This window comes from Temnothorax nylanderi, unplaced genomic scaffold (genome assembly GCF_030848795.1).
Source record: "Temnothorax nylanderi isolate EJ_2023f unplaced genomic scaffold, tnyl_v1.0 TNYL_tig0056_pilon, whole genome shotgun sequence".
Taxonomy (NCBI): domain Eukaryota; kingdom Metazoa; phylum Arthropoda; class Insecta; order Hymenoptera; family Formicidae; genus Temnothorax; species Temnothorax nylanderi.
The window spans coordinates 980374-996727 of NW_027249118.1; the positions used below are offsets into that span (position 1 = coordinate 980374).

Sequence of the window (16354 nt, forward strand, 5' to 3'; positions counted from 1 at the left end):
AACTATACATTTATCTTTACTTATTATTGTGTAAGCTATTATATAATCTATTATTTTGTAGTGTATATAAATAAAATCTACACTACGAACCATGTTTAACAATTTTATGCATGATTACGTAATTAATTATTAATTATGGATTATTGATATTTATCACAATTAACGATAGAAAAAGACATTTATAAGCGTATTATTTGGAAATGGGGGGGGGGGGCGAGGAAGTACTTTACTATAATATCAAAAAATTCGAACAAATACAAAATGCAAAATATAATTTACTTTAATTAAATCAAACGTTTTTAACTTTCGCTAAAAAGAGCTCAATTGCTTTGCTTCGCTCTCATTCGTATGAGCGATTGACTTTGACTGACATTAATCTTTCTACATATTTTTATAATATTTGTTATAATTATAATATATACTCACATCTGATTGTGTCAATACAAATGGTGCTGTACACAGTATCAGGCAAAACAAAACTGCGTGAGACTTCATCTTGAAAGTGAAGATCATTCTTTGATCGCGTTAATCGTCGTTTGATTCAACTTAATGGCTTTGCTTCGCCAAGAAATCGACCTTATATATAAAATCTTCGATAAATACGATTAAGGAAATGTTACATTGCTATTACGCAGATGCGTCTTTCCTATTACGTTTCTTGTATTTTCATTATCTTTAGTTCATGCAAAAGGGTAAAGGTTACGCGAATCAACATTTCTCAAGCGCATCAACGGCAATATCTAAAGAAGAAAAGTGCACCTGCTGTCGCAATAAAATTTTATTTGCTTTATTATACATATTATTACTAAAAATGCCCGAGTATTTATTATAGAATATTGTTTCAAGCAATTATATATAATATAATAAAATACAATTCGTAAACTTTCCACATAATGGTTAAGATACATAAAAAAAACTTGGGTTGTTTTACAAATCTTTTTTTCAATTTTGTAGTTTTCATCTTTTCACTATCATGCGTATATATTTTTGCGGCTTGTATCTACAGATAAAAGCCTTCGTGCATTTCATTAGATAAAAGTATAATTTTGTTGAAAATTTGTGGGAAATTATTGCAAATAATTATTTCTTCAATAATGTACTGATAATGCACATAATGACAACGACTTTGTTACATCCTGTTTCTTTATGAAACTATTCTTTAATTTACTTTTTATCTCCAAATTTTATTTAAAATTTTTATTTCAAATTGTGACAAATATGTTCAATTATGTAAACAGAATTTTAAAAAACATTTATAAACGTCATACATATCCTACAAAAATTTATAATTGTTAACACAATTGTTTATTATTCGTACAAAATTTTATTTTACAATAACCTAAATGTCCTAAATATATATTAGATATTATTTTAATTCTTTATAGATTTATTTATTATTTTCTTAAAAAAAAAGACCATTTCTTAAATATGCGCGTGCGTGTTCCTTATTCAAATATATCGAAATTTATAACCAAATTTATAATCTCAAAAGACTATATTCGTCCTCAATTACTTACATATACAAGCTGTTTAGAAAAGTGTTATGAGATATCGGAACGTATATATCCGAGATGTGAGTTTACAAACAAGAAAGAAATATACTTATAAAACTTATGCATATAGGTCTGTTCGTTTTCGCTGCACTTCTGAACTAGTGCAATAGGTTAGAATTGAAGAAAATATATTTGTTTTATTCTAACTTATTGGATTAGTTTAGAAGTGCAGCGAAAACGGACAGGCCTTATGATTTATTTGTATAAGTGATTAACTCATGAAACATATTTATATCTTCGGTGGGATTTCCACTTTCCTTTCGAAACGACATTTAGCTGCTATTTTGTTACGTAACCCCAAGTATGGATGTGGTGACTCGGATGTAGTTATAGGCACTTTTGCAAAACGACGTAATTTCGGAGACAACAAGATTAGATTTTGGAAAAGACCAAATGCACTACTAGTTGCCCAATACAAGCTCAAACACTGTAAAAAAAAAGTATTTTAAATTATTTCTTACGTAAAATCATTCTTATAAAAAATTAGTTTATAAAAAGATTTTTTGAAACTTACCGATGGTACAGACATAGCAATGGGGATCATACCAATTGTAACAACTCTGAAAAAATTGGTCAAGTATCTCTGCCATTTCGTCGACTCTTTTACCCTACTCATACAAGTTATCTGTTATAAAAGGATTATAAAATTAGAATATGTGATATAAAGATCTAGAATATAATTAATTTGTCAAATTTGTCCATAATATTCGTAAATCAATTCAGAAATTATATTAAAAACTTACTTCTATAATGGCTAAATTAAATAATCCCATTGCTATAGGAAGTACAAAAGGATCTGCTATAGTTAAATTAGATATCCAAAGAAATCCGTCAGTTGTAAACTCCTGATAAGTGGTATAAGCACCTGATAGAACAAATACATTAGAAATGTATCAATTCTTATTTTTTATTCAAATAATCATTTTATTCTTTTTGTAGTACATACTGGCATCCTCTTTAGGTAACATATAGCATAAATTTCTAATAGACATTGACAATGATATCCACAAAGGTACTTGTACTAGTACCAACAGACTAGCTTTAGCTGGATGACAATTTTCCCGAACAATTAATTTATTCCATTGTCTCTTTACCTGTAACAAAAATGACAGATATTTAAAGATCAAATGTTCTAGTCGATTGCTCTCGTCGACTCAGAAGTTTAAAGTAAACAAGATAAAACATTACCTACAGAGATATTGTACAAGGATGTAGCATATTTTTTAGACCAATTATATTTATGTGTTCCATAATTTATCTCTTTCTTCATCTCTTTAGTTATCTCATCCATTTCATACTTGAGACTTTCCAATTTTGCAAATATGTATAGCTAAAAATATCACGCATATAGATAAAAAAACGCACGCATATATTAAAAGACTTAAAAATAGCATTACACTTGAAAATATTTACAAATTTACCTGATAGAAGGATAATGGTAACGTCACTGTTGTTCTCATCATAATAGTGGTAAGTATAATGACCGACCACCATGGTAAGCCTGTATAATCATGCACAAACAGTAATGAATCTTGTGCGACTTTAATAGGTGCGCTCTCTGATATTGCTTTGAATATTCCATTAAATTGCATCGGAAGTTGAGTTTCAGCAACAGACTGGATGCCAGCATTTGAAAGATGTCTAATACTGTTATGATACTGACCACTGCGATAAGGTTTATACCCAATGTGTTTCTTTCCATTATATAAAATTATATGGGAAGCAATTCGAGGATAAGACATATACAGAAAGTTGTTCTGTATTCCTGAACTATATTTAACTATGACATTATTTAACATGGACTGCTGATTGCCGAGGGTCAAATCTTGTGCAATGTTTGTACAAGATGTACTATAGTCATTACATACAGTATAAGGTAGAGCACTCGATGACATGTTAAAACAAGTGACATTATTAATAGCAATTTTACTGACTCGTTTAAGCCGCCACAAGGAAATATCAAAGTTTATTATTTTCATAATGTCATGAACTAAACACATGCGACAAAGCATGCATAAAATTTACTTATTATTCACATTACACTTTTTCTTATTAGCATATTTGTTTATTATTTCAGATATATGACTATGAGAAGTCTTTTATAGCAGTACTAAGACGGTATCAGATTATTTACTACAAAAGTAAGGTTAAGTTAGATTAGGTTTGGTTACGATACGCCAGCGCCATAGACATAGTATAGATTCTTCTTTTATACCCAATGGATTTCTGACTCACTACATAGCCACGTATACGTTCGTTTTCCGACACTGCCGATAAAACATCATTCTGTGGTGTTATATGTTATAGATTTAATGAAACTTTATTGTATATAATATCAATGATAACTGGCAAGATCAATTTACAGTTTTCCTGTTTTAATCAGAAAAATTCGAAAGTAAATCCAAATATGCGCAATTTGAGAAATGTTGACTGTTTCATAAATATTCTATAGTGTGTACTTTCTGCTACGTTCCCCCAAAATCAGATAATTATTATTACTCCAGGTGATAAAAGTAAAAATAAGAAACTTTAATCTTTATTTTTTATTAAAAGTTTGTAATTTTGACAAATTAATATTAAGTTGTGCAATGGACATAAAATGTAAATGAGCAAATCGCAGCTGTATCAAATATACCCGATGTTATACCTGAAAAGCATATGATATATATTGATTATTTATTAAAAATGTAATTTTACATAATATATGTATAAGGCAATTAAGCGTATAGCATTTATTGCTAGAATAAAAAATGTATGAACGCGAATATAAGAACGGAACGCGCGTAGTGATGCCGCTCTTGGCGCGAGAAGTTTCCCGCGCGAGGGATGACGGCGCGCGGCGCGGGCGTCTCCGCCATATTGATGACGTTCTCTCCTTAATTCATTTCCAGATCACGGTGGCGCCGGCGCGGCGCGGCAGGCGGACACGGGAAGGACCGGCTCCGGAACGAGTGGCGTCGCGAGACTCGCGAGAGTTGTTTAATTGGTAAGAGACGTAAGAGTAAGCATTTTATTAATCTTGCATGAATTGTTTAACGCAGCACTTATCGCGTAGTACCGATTCAGCGCTCGGGTGTAGATATTTCTCAAAAATAAGTATTTCGCGGTACTTGTTCGGCCGCAGGCGCGTCGCGCGGACAATCGCGGACGATCGTATTTTTTATCTGACGCGAATATCGCGGATATCTGCCAAAAATATTAATTCGCCTATTCGCTAGAGTACAAAATAACAATCGTTAAAAAAGGCGAGAGCGTGGCATATAATATATTTCCTCCTCGCAGTACGAAAAATGCATAATCGCGAAGTTGAGAGCGGGAGCGTTAAGCGTAGCGACGCCGACACTCTTGGCTTGGCGCCGGGCGCCGCCCGCCGCCGGGCGCGAGAAGTCCGCGCGAGGGATGACGCGCTCCGCCATAATGATGACGTTTTTCCTTCCGTTTCCAGATCGCAAATCGCAACGGACGCAACGGGCACGAGACGAATCGATTGCGGAACGAGTTGCATCGCGAGAGTTGTTTAATTGGTAAGTGTAAAACCTTTATTAATCTATGAATGGATTATTTACTGGAGTATTTATGATTAGTATCGATTCAGCGCTCGGGTGTAGATATTTCTTAAAAATACGTATTTCGCGATACTTGTTCGATCGAAGGCGCGTCGCACGGACAATCGCGAAAGTGACGATCGTATTTTCCAATGTCGCGAATATCGCGGATATTTACCAAGAATATTAATATGCCTATATTCGCTAGAATAATGTAAAATTGTAAAGTGACAATCCTAAAATGCTAGCATGCAGTATTTGCTACTCAAAGTACAGAAATTGCATATGTATAATCGAGCCAAGTTAAGAGCGGGATGCGTAGTGACGCCGCGGCCGCGGCGTTTTCGGTGCGAGAAGTTGATCGCGCGGCAGATGAAGTGCCTTCGCCATATGTTAATTACGCTCCTCTTTCATTTCCAGATCGCGACGGGCATGAGCCGCACGATCACGAGACGGATCAGCTGCGCAACGAGTAGCGTCGCAACTTATTTAAGTGGTAAGTGGTATAACATTAATTTTGCATTTAACATTTATTGCAATATCTATCGCGAAGATCGTATAGATTCGGATATTGATAATCCGTTCAAACGCGTATTTTGGAAGCTTGTTCGGCCGAAGATCTATCTCGCGAATCAATTCAGCGACGCCGCGTCTCTCTTAACACGTCAAGTTAATCGGGCGAGAAATTTTTACCGCCATCTTAGACACATAAATATTGCGCTGAGAAAAAAATATTTAGATCCAAAAAAATATTTATTTAAATTGCTATTTATTTAGATTAAATGTAATTATCAATGTTTATATTAATTTTTCTGTCAATAAAGGTATTTAATTTAAATTAATATAATTAATACAAAAAATACATATTTTATTAATGCTGTATACCTATTGCATCTGTGATTTATTTTATATATACACACATATATAACAATATTATATGTGACTGAACTAATTTTTACTTTTATAAAACGCCAATTTATACGTAATATTTTACAGCCTATCCATGTAATCAATGGATACACTGGCTTTATAACAAATAAAACAAAATAATGTGATATGAGATCATATAAATTATTCGTTGCAGAACAAAGTAATTTTATAAATATAATTATCAGTGTTCATATTAATTTTCCTTACCTTACCTTTATTGACAGGAAAATTAATATAAATAATGATAATTATATTTAAAAAATTCCTCTGTTCTGCAACGAATAATTTATATGATTTCACATCATATTATTTTGTTTTATTTGTTATAAAGCTAGTTTGTCCATTGATTATACATGGATAGACTATAAAATATTGTGTATAAATTGGCGTTTTATAGAAGTAAAAATTAGTTCAGTCATATCGTATCTTATATATATAATAAATCAGATGCAATATTATATATCAGATGAATATACAGCATTATTAAAATATGTATTTCTTGTTTTTATAAGAGAGATAATGCTTCTATTTATACACACATTCGAAAAGTATTTATAAATACAAAGGAAACACATCCCTAACTTATTTAATACTCTTTTCTCTATAAGAGAATAGTTTTTATTTTACTTATATAACTATGTTGTACTAATTCTTTTTGTAAAAAAGAAATCTATAGAAAAGCTTTATATTTTTAAAATGTTAATATTTTATTTTTAATGCAACTTTCTTATTCTTTTTTTGTTTATTTCAGCAACTTTAATGTAACCGAGAATCAATTATTTCCATAATCTTTTTTTAATATCTATGTAATTATTTATTTTTATTAATTGTAAGATATAATTCTAAATATAAGTATTTTTTTCTATTGTCAATTTTCTATTATCGATTTCTGCGCGCGTGAGATCTATTGTCTAGGAAAGAAAAACTTTACTCTTTGACATATTTTTAAGTTAAAAGATTCAATATATTATTTGTATTGATTATTTTGAGCTCCGTTTTAATTTGAACCTTATATTTATATGTTACAGAACCATCATAGCTGATAATATGTAGCTGATATTTCCACACTCCACCGTCAATCGGTGAGTAACAAAAAAAACATTATTTATCATCAAAATAAAACGACTAATTTTATGCAAGTAAGCAATAATGCTAACCACAAAGTTACTACAACAGCACCCGATATTTTTCCTAAGCCTCCTCAGCCTCCTCGCGGGTTCTTCCATCTGAACCCTTTTTTTACTCGCATCACACAACAGAGAAGATATATACAAGATTAATCTGTAACACATACGAAAATATTTAAATAAAAATAATAATATCTAAAATAAATATAGATATATAGATTTCTTGTTTTTATAAGAAAGATAATGCTTCTATTTTATATACACATATTCAAAAAATATTTTTAGACATACATATTGCTTGCTTGCATCAATTTATGAAATATTTAATTTTGAGCGAATATTTGGGGAACAGATTAAAAGAAACACATGCCTAAAATAAAAATGGAAGAATAACTTTTGCATGCAAGTAGCATTTTATTTATAATTTCAACTAATACATGAATAACATCTTAATAAAAATGCTTCTTTATTTAGATATTAACTTGCATAAAATTTGATAAGAAAAAAATCTAATTCTGATATAATTTAAACTATTATAAATTTTAATTATTTCGAAATATTTTATATACAGAATGTCCCATTTTAATCGATCACCAAAAACTTTTTTATTTGTAATTCTAGAAAGAAATGCTTCGGACGAAAGTTGTTTGGTTTGAAGGGGGAAACATGATTCTTATGTAAGTTATGTCGTAGATGTCATCGTTTTCAAGACATTTTAGGAGACTAATTTCTTAAATAGAACTTGATTTTTGACATAAAAGTTATAGATCTCGTCGAGACGTTCTCAAAACACTATGATAAAGCTCTCTTTCCTGAGATTTCCTGAGATATTTTAAATTTTGTCATGATATTTTTTAATATAAAACATGAAATACCTCGTAATATATTCACTTTCCGATTACTTTACCTGGACACTTTTGTACATAAAATAATGAAAGGAAGCGAACAATAAAATTAATTTTTACATTTGCAATTTTACACAATTGAATGCTTTTACAAAATGCAATTGAATTTTTTAAAATAATTTTTTCTGTTCTTTTTTTACAACACTTGGTTTCTTTCATTATTCTACGTATAAAGTATCAAGGTAAAGTCATCGAAAAGTGAATTAATACTTTACGAGATATTTCATATTTTATATTAAAAATATGACAAAATTTAAAATATCTCAGGAAATTCTTAACGAAAGAGAGCTTTATTATAGTGTTTTAGAAACGTCTCGACAAAATCTACAACTTTTATCTCAAGAAAAAATCACTATTTAAAAAATTAGTTTTCTTTAAGATTTCTTGAAGATAACATGTATAACACGACTCACATTGGAATCATATGACCCCCTTCAAACCAAACAACTTTCGTCTGAAACATTTCTTTCTAGAATCACAAATAAAAAAGTTTTTGGGAGTGATCGATTAAAATGGGACACATTTATGTTTGTTAATATTAATCATGTCAAATAATTTATTAAATATTTAAAACATTTCAAAATATAATCTAAAAATTATTTTATTTATTAGACAATGTATTAAACATTCAATACATTATTACATTATACAGTAATCTGAAAATGATATACTACTGCGCAAATGAATAATTATTTCCATCAGTAACAATTAATAAAATAGATTATGAAATGCTCACCTCGCGATCTGTTACATCTGGCCGCTTCCTCGGCTTCCTCTTCTCTTCCTTCCGCATTGCTATTTCTTCATGGTGCTCACATCTGTTTCCTAAAACAAACAAAATATTGTTTACAATTAAACGCTATTACACGTAATCACTAAAATATATTGATTGCGCGGCTTTGCCATACCTTGTACGATACTCTCGAAATTAATCACACGCGACGCGTACTTTATTCGCTTTTTATAATCCCTTTAATTATTAGCATTATTCTCGCATATTTCTATTCTCGCGCACTTGTACTCCTATCTATCTCAACCTAGTATACCGACCTAAACGTACGCGTAATCTTACCTTTTACAGACTATTCCACTTTTACCGAAGAGCAGAGAAATAACTAAATCCAATCGATTCGTTAATAACAAATACTTTAACTTTGTAACGAATACTGAACTTTGTATAAACGGTTCGTCGCGTCGCATTTTCGGGAGTGCCGCTCGAAGTCGTTGCATTTTTGAATATGACAATCAAAATCGTCGCATTTTCGGGAGTGCCGTTCAAAGTCGTTGGATTATCCGGAATTCCGTCGCGCGATTTTAATAATTAGCATATAACTGCGTCAATTTCCACGTTCTCAGACGTGACGGCTGTCTCGTGCGTGGTCCTTGAACGCGGACGGCCTGGATCGCATCATCAAGTCTGCCCAGATCATTTGATCTAACTGTGCGTGGAGGGGTTGCAACCAGACGTGTCGGTGGCGAGGGGAGATGATCCTCATTGTAGAGAGTTCGCTTTCTACTTTTCGAGGATCTCTCTTCTCTCTGTCGAACACTTCATACTGACCACGCGGGGCTTTGTAAGTCCTTAATCGGGCAAATCGAGTCAGTTGTCCGGCTTTGAACGCGTTGAGATAACGCGGTTATCGCGGGCGATTTTTCCACGAACAAAATCGGTCGTTACTTCACGTTTTCGGAAGTGTTATATTAAATATCGCGCGATTATTGTTATCCGCGTTTATGCGTGGTGCCGGTGAAGTTGTGTCGGACATCGAGGGAGCTGACAACCCGAGAGGACAGCCTGAGAGGAGGAGGAGGTCTAGGAGAGGCGTCAGGCGCCAGCAAAACAACATTATGGTAAATATAATTTTTTATTTTGCGTAATAGTAATTTTATTTTTTGAAATAATAATTAGAAAAAAAGAAATAATTTGAAATTTTATAAGAGTTTATTTTTGTAATAATTTTTTTAAATCTATACTTACTTAAATAAATATCTAATTGAATGATAAATAAGGAGTTTGATGCGTAATAATTAGTTAATATCAAATCATTTATTTATATGTTTCAGAAGATAACGACGCGAAAAGTTTCGCATCGAGGGAGCTGACAACTCGAGAGGACAGCCTGAGAGGAGGAGGAGGAGGCTTGGGAGAGAAAGGCATCGGGCGCCAGCGGAACAACTTTGCGGTAAATAATATTTATTTTGTGTATTTGTTTTACCATGATTTAGAAATAATAGTAAGTTAGAAAAAAAGGAGTAATTTAGTAATTTTTATAAAAATTGATTCTTGTAAAGATCATTTTCTGAAAATATATAATTATTTAAATAAATACCTAATTGAATAGTGAATAAAACATTCAATGCGCATAAGAATTATGTTTTAAAACATTGGTTTTTTTTTAACACTGTTTTTAATATAAGTTTTATATTTGTTTGTTACAGAATCAACGTAGCTACGTGGCAGATATAATTCCGCTGTTGCGCATCGGTGTCGTGAGTAATGAATTAACATATTTATTAAGGTAACGGATGTGTGGCAACTTATTAAATATACATACTATATATCTATAGATATATCTAGATAAATGTATGCAATTTGTTAACAATACAAGGATCTTGAACATAAGTATATATAGCATTCTATACATCCGTTGTCTTATAATGGATACCACGATTATAAATATCTAGGCCCATATTCTCAACTCTCTTTTATCTTTTATTATTAATAATAATAAAAGCGCGCTTTTATTTCTGAAATGCTATAGTATATGTAACATGAACTATACAGCATCTCAGATAAAAGCGTGTAGTGCTTTTATCGATAAAAGACAGTTGAGAATATGGGCCCTAGATCCTAGACCGAGCGTTTGCCATTATTTGAGGAATGGGGGATGGGGATAGAGGTACACGTAGGAAACGAGGCATTTTTTCTATTGTGGGACCGTTTCGTACACGAACGAGAGAGAACGAATGGTCCCACAACTTTTACGGGTACGTTATTTCACTTGACGCTCGCAACGCTCTTAGAATTATTTCATCCTTGTTGTCAAATGTTAAAAAGGACGAATGATGATCATGAGCGTTGCGGGCGTTAAGTGAAATGCACCCCTAGATATACTAAAATGACCAGCGCAAGAATCGTGCACGCCATAGACCTGATGAAGAATATACATAGGTCCATGATCCCATGATGCACGCATTGCACGCAGACATGAACGTCGGTAAGAATGGCATCGATATTAGCATTAAAACTACTATAACGATTGCTAACAATATAACTCCAATTATACCAATGACCGATTATGTCAAAATTTTTAATCATATCCGGCTTACCGATAGCTGCTTCTTCAATATTCTAATATAGTTTTTATCGATAACTTATCGATAAATTGTGTACAATGGCAAGTATAGCGATCGAGCTATAATCTAAACGGATTAATCGATTAATTCGAATAAAATATGTGTTGAGGAAACCATATATTATACGAGTATGCAATGTCCAATATGAAAAATGCATTTTATAATTTATATGATACATTGTAATTGATTTATGGTGCAGTTTCTAGTCGCTATAAATAACGGCGGTGTATTGCAAAATAAAAGTTTCCAAATTAACTATATAAGTTAATAAGTTGGAAATGCATATAAATGGCTTCGTTCAAAATACGTTTATGTTATTATGTATTGTACGTTATACATACGTGCGCGTGTTTAAAATATAACATATAAAATCTAAATTATATATATTTGATATTCATTGATATTTTATTCGAAATCGAAGCACTTCGTACATTTTTTAGGTGCGCGAGTAAATAATTTTGTTTTTTAATTAAATTATGGATTTTTTTAGTAAAATTATTTTTATGTAATTTTAAGTATTTTTACACAATTAAGATTTTTTAATTGACTATATACTGGCAATGATTATAATCGTGGCAACGATTATAATCGTCGTGACGAATCGTCACCGCGTTTCGACCAAGGATTCCTGGTCATTTAAATTGATGTAATTTTAGATGCTTATAATACAAGCGTCTTAATTAAATAATTAAATTCATTGCGAAAAATATTACCTCAGCCAGGGTTCGATCTTATATTGTTTGTCATCTTAATACATTGTTATTGCGATGAATATTACCACATGCCTCGGTGGTCGAATTGGTACGACGCCCGCACGGAATGAGGGAGGTTCCAGGTTCGAACCCTTGCCACGATTATAATCATTGCCAGTATATAGTCAATAAAAAATTCTTAATTGTGTTAATTATTCTCTGGCGAAGCAAATCTTACTTATTTGGTTTAAGTATTTTTATTCAAAATGATATTAATTTAAAGAACTTCGCCCATTTTTATAGGGGTTTCTAGGCCGTTCGGGCCCAGAGATGAGACATATTGTAGGGGATCATGTCAGGATTGAAATAGGTACACCAATGGCTAAAACGCCCGCCAGGCAATGTTAGGTCTTCATTAATATATTGATGTATAAGGTGTATTCATTTCGTTATCTATAATGCTTTCACGCTTTGAATAAACTGATGATTTTTTATTTTATAGTTGAAAATGACTTCCAGAATTCTTGTTTTTATTCTTTCCTAAAGATTTCTTTTTGCGTCCAAGACACCTCCTCGTTGTAGCGACGTCGCGTCGGTGGTAACAAATATTGTTTTTTTTTTTTTTTATTAATAAAACACGGTACCATGTTTACATTGTATCAGAACGTAATGGTGAAGAAAGAGATTCTATTAAAGAATATTACTGCACATGTAAAAATGATGCTTGTACTGTAAGCTGCTGTACTCATATATTACGTCGATCATTCGGTATCTAGAATATATATGCTAAATATCTTTCTGACGATATACAGATATCTTCTGAGTACATCAATGATGTATTTGTCATCTTGGACAGCTCCGATGATGAGCCATCTAATGAATAAATGAAATCATTAGAAGGTCAGAATTTCTTCCGGCGGGGATCTGAGGATCTAAAACTATTTTTTCTTAAACACTACCATTAGTATCTATAAAATTATATATAATTTATGACTGGACCCGGATGGTCCGAAATGGACGAAGTTTTTTTGATTTAAGAGGTTTACCTTCTTACTATAAAAGTATCTAATATTTATTATTACTAAAAATGTATCGTAAATTTGTTTTAATTTTTATTACAAAAGACTTGACTCGAAATCCATTAATATAAAACAAAAGTAAAATAATACCTATAAATACGTATTCTCTTCTACTTATACAAACACAATATTATATGTCAATATATGATATATATGATATTTTCTATTTAAATACATTCAGTATATGTATAATATTTCAAGTCAAATAGAAGTGTTTTCGATAATCGGTACGCTACTTTTAAGAGGTTTTACCGAGCCCTTTTCTTTAGATTTTAGATTTCTCTCTTTGCTTTTCTCTTGAAATAAAATGGTGGTAGCGTAAAGGAAAAGTGAAAAGTAATAGGATATGCGATATCGTGTATAGGTGAGGTTAGAGAACCTGAAGCAGAATTACCTCGCATAGGATTATGCTAGCCCAAACCTTAGATCCGAATACGACACTGCTGGTAGAAGCTGGGTAGAAGCATCCGCATCCGGGTTATTAAAAGCGGCTTCTCTGAACTCTACTGTGCAACGCCGACACTACACAATACCACGTAATGAGAATAATATATATTCTCTATTTACAAATTAAAATATCCAATTTCAAAATATTCCACGCGCACTATTATATCAATATTAGCCCCGATATAGACTCAAATGGTGGAACGAATATTAAGAACTCGTTGCATATACATATAGCTATATTTTAAAAACTTTTATATATCTTTTTTAATGAAAATATACATTTAAAATAAAATAATATCTGTGATGATACAAAAGTTTCGGATAAAATTATTTTCTTTTAAATGTATATAGGTATACATATATTTTATATATGTACATGACAAAATCAACGTAAAAAAGTCTCTTTATAAAGAACATCAATAAACGGTACAAGGAAGTACCGGAGTCAACAGGGACAACATACAAAAAACTGAAAGTCAAGTTTTTGAGTAACGGATTTTTACAGTTTTACGACTTTTACGACTTTTACGACGTGTCCACCCAATTTTGGGAAAATATTGTGCTCGATGGTACTCGCGCCGTTCTTCGGTAGTTTTTTACATAACGGGGAAATATTCTCTCTCGACAAAGGGTTACACTCTATCCCTTTTTCTATATTCTTTTTATCTATAACCAAGTAAAAAACCGATGCTAGCGAAAACTTTTACGATGCTAAAACTCTTTTTAACGGTGTTTTGAAAGACAACCAACAGAAAAAAAATAAAATATCTTTACCTGAAAAAGAGGTCGGTTAGTTATTTGTAAGTATTGCGAAAAATCTAATAAGACGTTTCTTTGGACATCGTTTTTCTGGACATCTTTTTCTTTTTGACATAAAAAGCATATGGGGCATTCCATGCCAAATCGACCAGGGTTTGACCCTCGACCTCTCGGATTTGGTCGGCGACTTTTTATGTTATTGTTCCACCTCTAAGATGCACTCTGAATTTTTTTTAGATTCTTTTTAAACAATTAATTTAGTTATAATTTTTTTAATCGACATATCGATGGCCACAATTTAAAAATCTGAAAAAATTCTCAAAAATCCTGTGTCAGATATCAAAATTTTTAAGCCTAGGCCTGAATCTAAAAAAAATTCAGAGTGCATCTTAGAGGTGGAACAATAACATAAAAAATCGCCGACCAAATCCGAGAGGCCGAGGTCAAACCCTGGTCGATTTGGCATGGAATGCCCCATATCTTACTTAATGTTTGCTTTTTTATATTTGCTCGCATATACGCAAATAAATAAATTCTTTTTAACTTTTACTTACGAATCAATATTTCGCAAGAAAGTAATTTATTTACTCTTTACTCATGTTGTTTAGCAATATATTAGCGAGGTAATTCTCTCGATAAATATAAAAAAGTCACTTACGGCATTGATTTGACATTCAATCAATTACGATCATGATTACAATTATATATCATTACGATTACGATTACAGATACAATTTAGTTATGACCATAGTATGTATCTTATTGACACCGTAAAAGAGGTGTCATGCGATTATTTCGTGGGAACATAAATAAACGAGGAACAGGCTGAATGTGCATTTTCATGATGCCACCAACACGAGTCTGACGATATGACACAACCGTCATTTCAGAAGGATACAATAAACGCGGACGAGAGCCAAGCACTCGTTAAGAGCAGGCCCCGAAGGCTCTAATTAAAATAACAAACGGAAAATCCGCGAGAGTTTCTGCCGCATTCGCAGAAACTTCCCCCACGCATCCCGTGACACAACCACCGGAACCACCCCTTTCCATCTCCCGACACGCGCCCCGTACTCTTCTCGAAGAGGACCGGCTTCGCATAAACGGCGGCCGCGCCGCCGGCAACTATTCAGCTCTCGGCGACTGTGTATAAATGTTTCCGTATTATATCGCGTTACACAGTCGATGGTGTTACTGCGCGGATAGGGGTTAAACCAAGACGGAAGAGAGTTTACGTATCATGAAGAAAGAGCTGCGCATCAAAGAAAATAAAATCGAATTAATTATAATAAATAAGTATTAGTTAAGTAATGTGAAAATAATTACAACGAGAATATATAAATGTAATTATATTCTCTATAATATAAATTGTAAAATACAGCAGAAATATATATTCTTTATATTAATTAATACGGAAATACAGGACTACATCGCGCTGCATCAAGAATAGAACAGATACAAAAAATGCTAAACGTAAAAATAATTGCAACAAAAATCTGAAAAAAATTGTAAAAATAAAATTAATTAATAACGTAACGACTGCCTGATTTAATTAATATGTTTTTTACATAATAATTTTTATTGGTTAGCTAATCTTGCATCTATATGAGAAGTCGAAGAAAAAACCTTATGAAACAGCGCTGCACAGAAGATAAAATGACTGGAAACAGTAAAGTGATAAAAAGAACGAAACATAATTATGATGAAAATAAAAAGTCGAGAATGGAATGGAATGGAATGGAATACACAGACCAGGAAACGTAACAAGCGTTTAATTGCGCGAAGAAGGAAAAGACGGAAGGGTTTGCGCGCGAAGGAAAACATTGGAGGAAAAGGAAACGATAAGCAGAAAGAACAAAGGGGTCGAAATGCGGGAAGGGATAACCGCGACGAGGGGTAAGCGAGGAAAAGGAACGGGCGAGAGACTAACCGCGAAGAGGGGTTGGCGTTTCTATTCGGA

General features: G+C 32.4%; 1 protein-coding gene and 1 long non-coding RNA gene across 2 annotated transcripts in view; one reads left to right on the forward strand and one right to left on the reverse strand.

Moving 5' to 3' along the window:
- The window catches only part of LOC139773065 (uncharacterized), a 111405-nt gene that overhangs the window by 20320 nt on the left and 74731 nt on the right, over nt 1-16354 (forward strand). The window contains exons 2-8 of the long non-coding RNA XR_011718253.1: nt 4445-4539; nt 4999-5077; nt 5519-5594; nt 7057-7110; nt 9142-9911; nt 10125-10243; nt 10500-10550. This is a non-coding gene — a long non-coding RNA (uncharacterized lncRNA). The remainder of the gene's footprint in view (nt 1-4444; nt 4540-4998; nt 5078-5518; nt 5595-7056; nt 7111-9141; nt 9912-10124; nt 10244-10499; nt 10551-16354) is intronic.
- Nucleotides 761-3722, reverse strand: LOC139773049 (cytochrome c oxidase assembly protein COX18, mitochondrial). Its single transcript, XM_071707253.1, has 6 exons — nt 2975-3722; nt 2746-2883; nt 2500-2647; nt 2297-2418; nt 2068-2178; nt 761-1980 (listed from the first exon to the last, which is right to left on the reverse strand). The coding sequence occupies exons 1-6, from the start codon at nt 3563-3565 to the stop codon at nt 1783-1785; spliced, it is 1308 nt and encodes a 435-aa protein (XP_071563354.1). The 5' UTR covers nt 3566-3722; the 3' UTR covers nt 761-1782.

Excerpts from the sequence above, each read along its gene's own strand:
- LOC139773049 (XM_071707253.1), bottom strand. The coding sequence starts at position 3,565 with ATGCTTTGTCGCATGTGTTTAGTTCATGACATTATGAAAATAATAAAC. Across the intron at positions 2,419-2,499 it reads GTTACCTAAAGAGGATGCCA|GTGCTTATACCACTTATCAG; the intron begins GTATGTACTACA and ends TTGTTCTATCAG. Across the intron at positions 1,981-2,067 it reads TTGCTATGTCTGTACCATCG|TGTTTGAGCTTGTATTGGGC; the intron begins GTAAGTTTCAAA and ends TTTTTTTTACAG.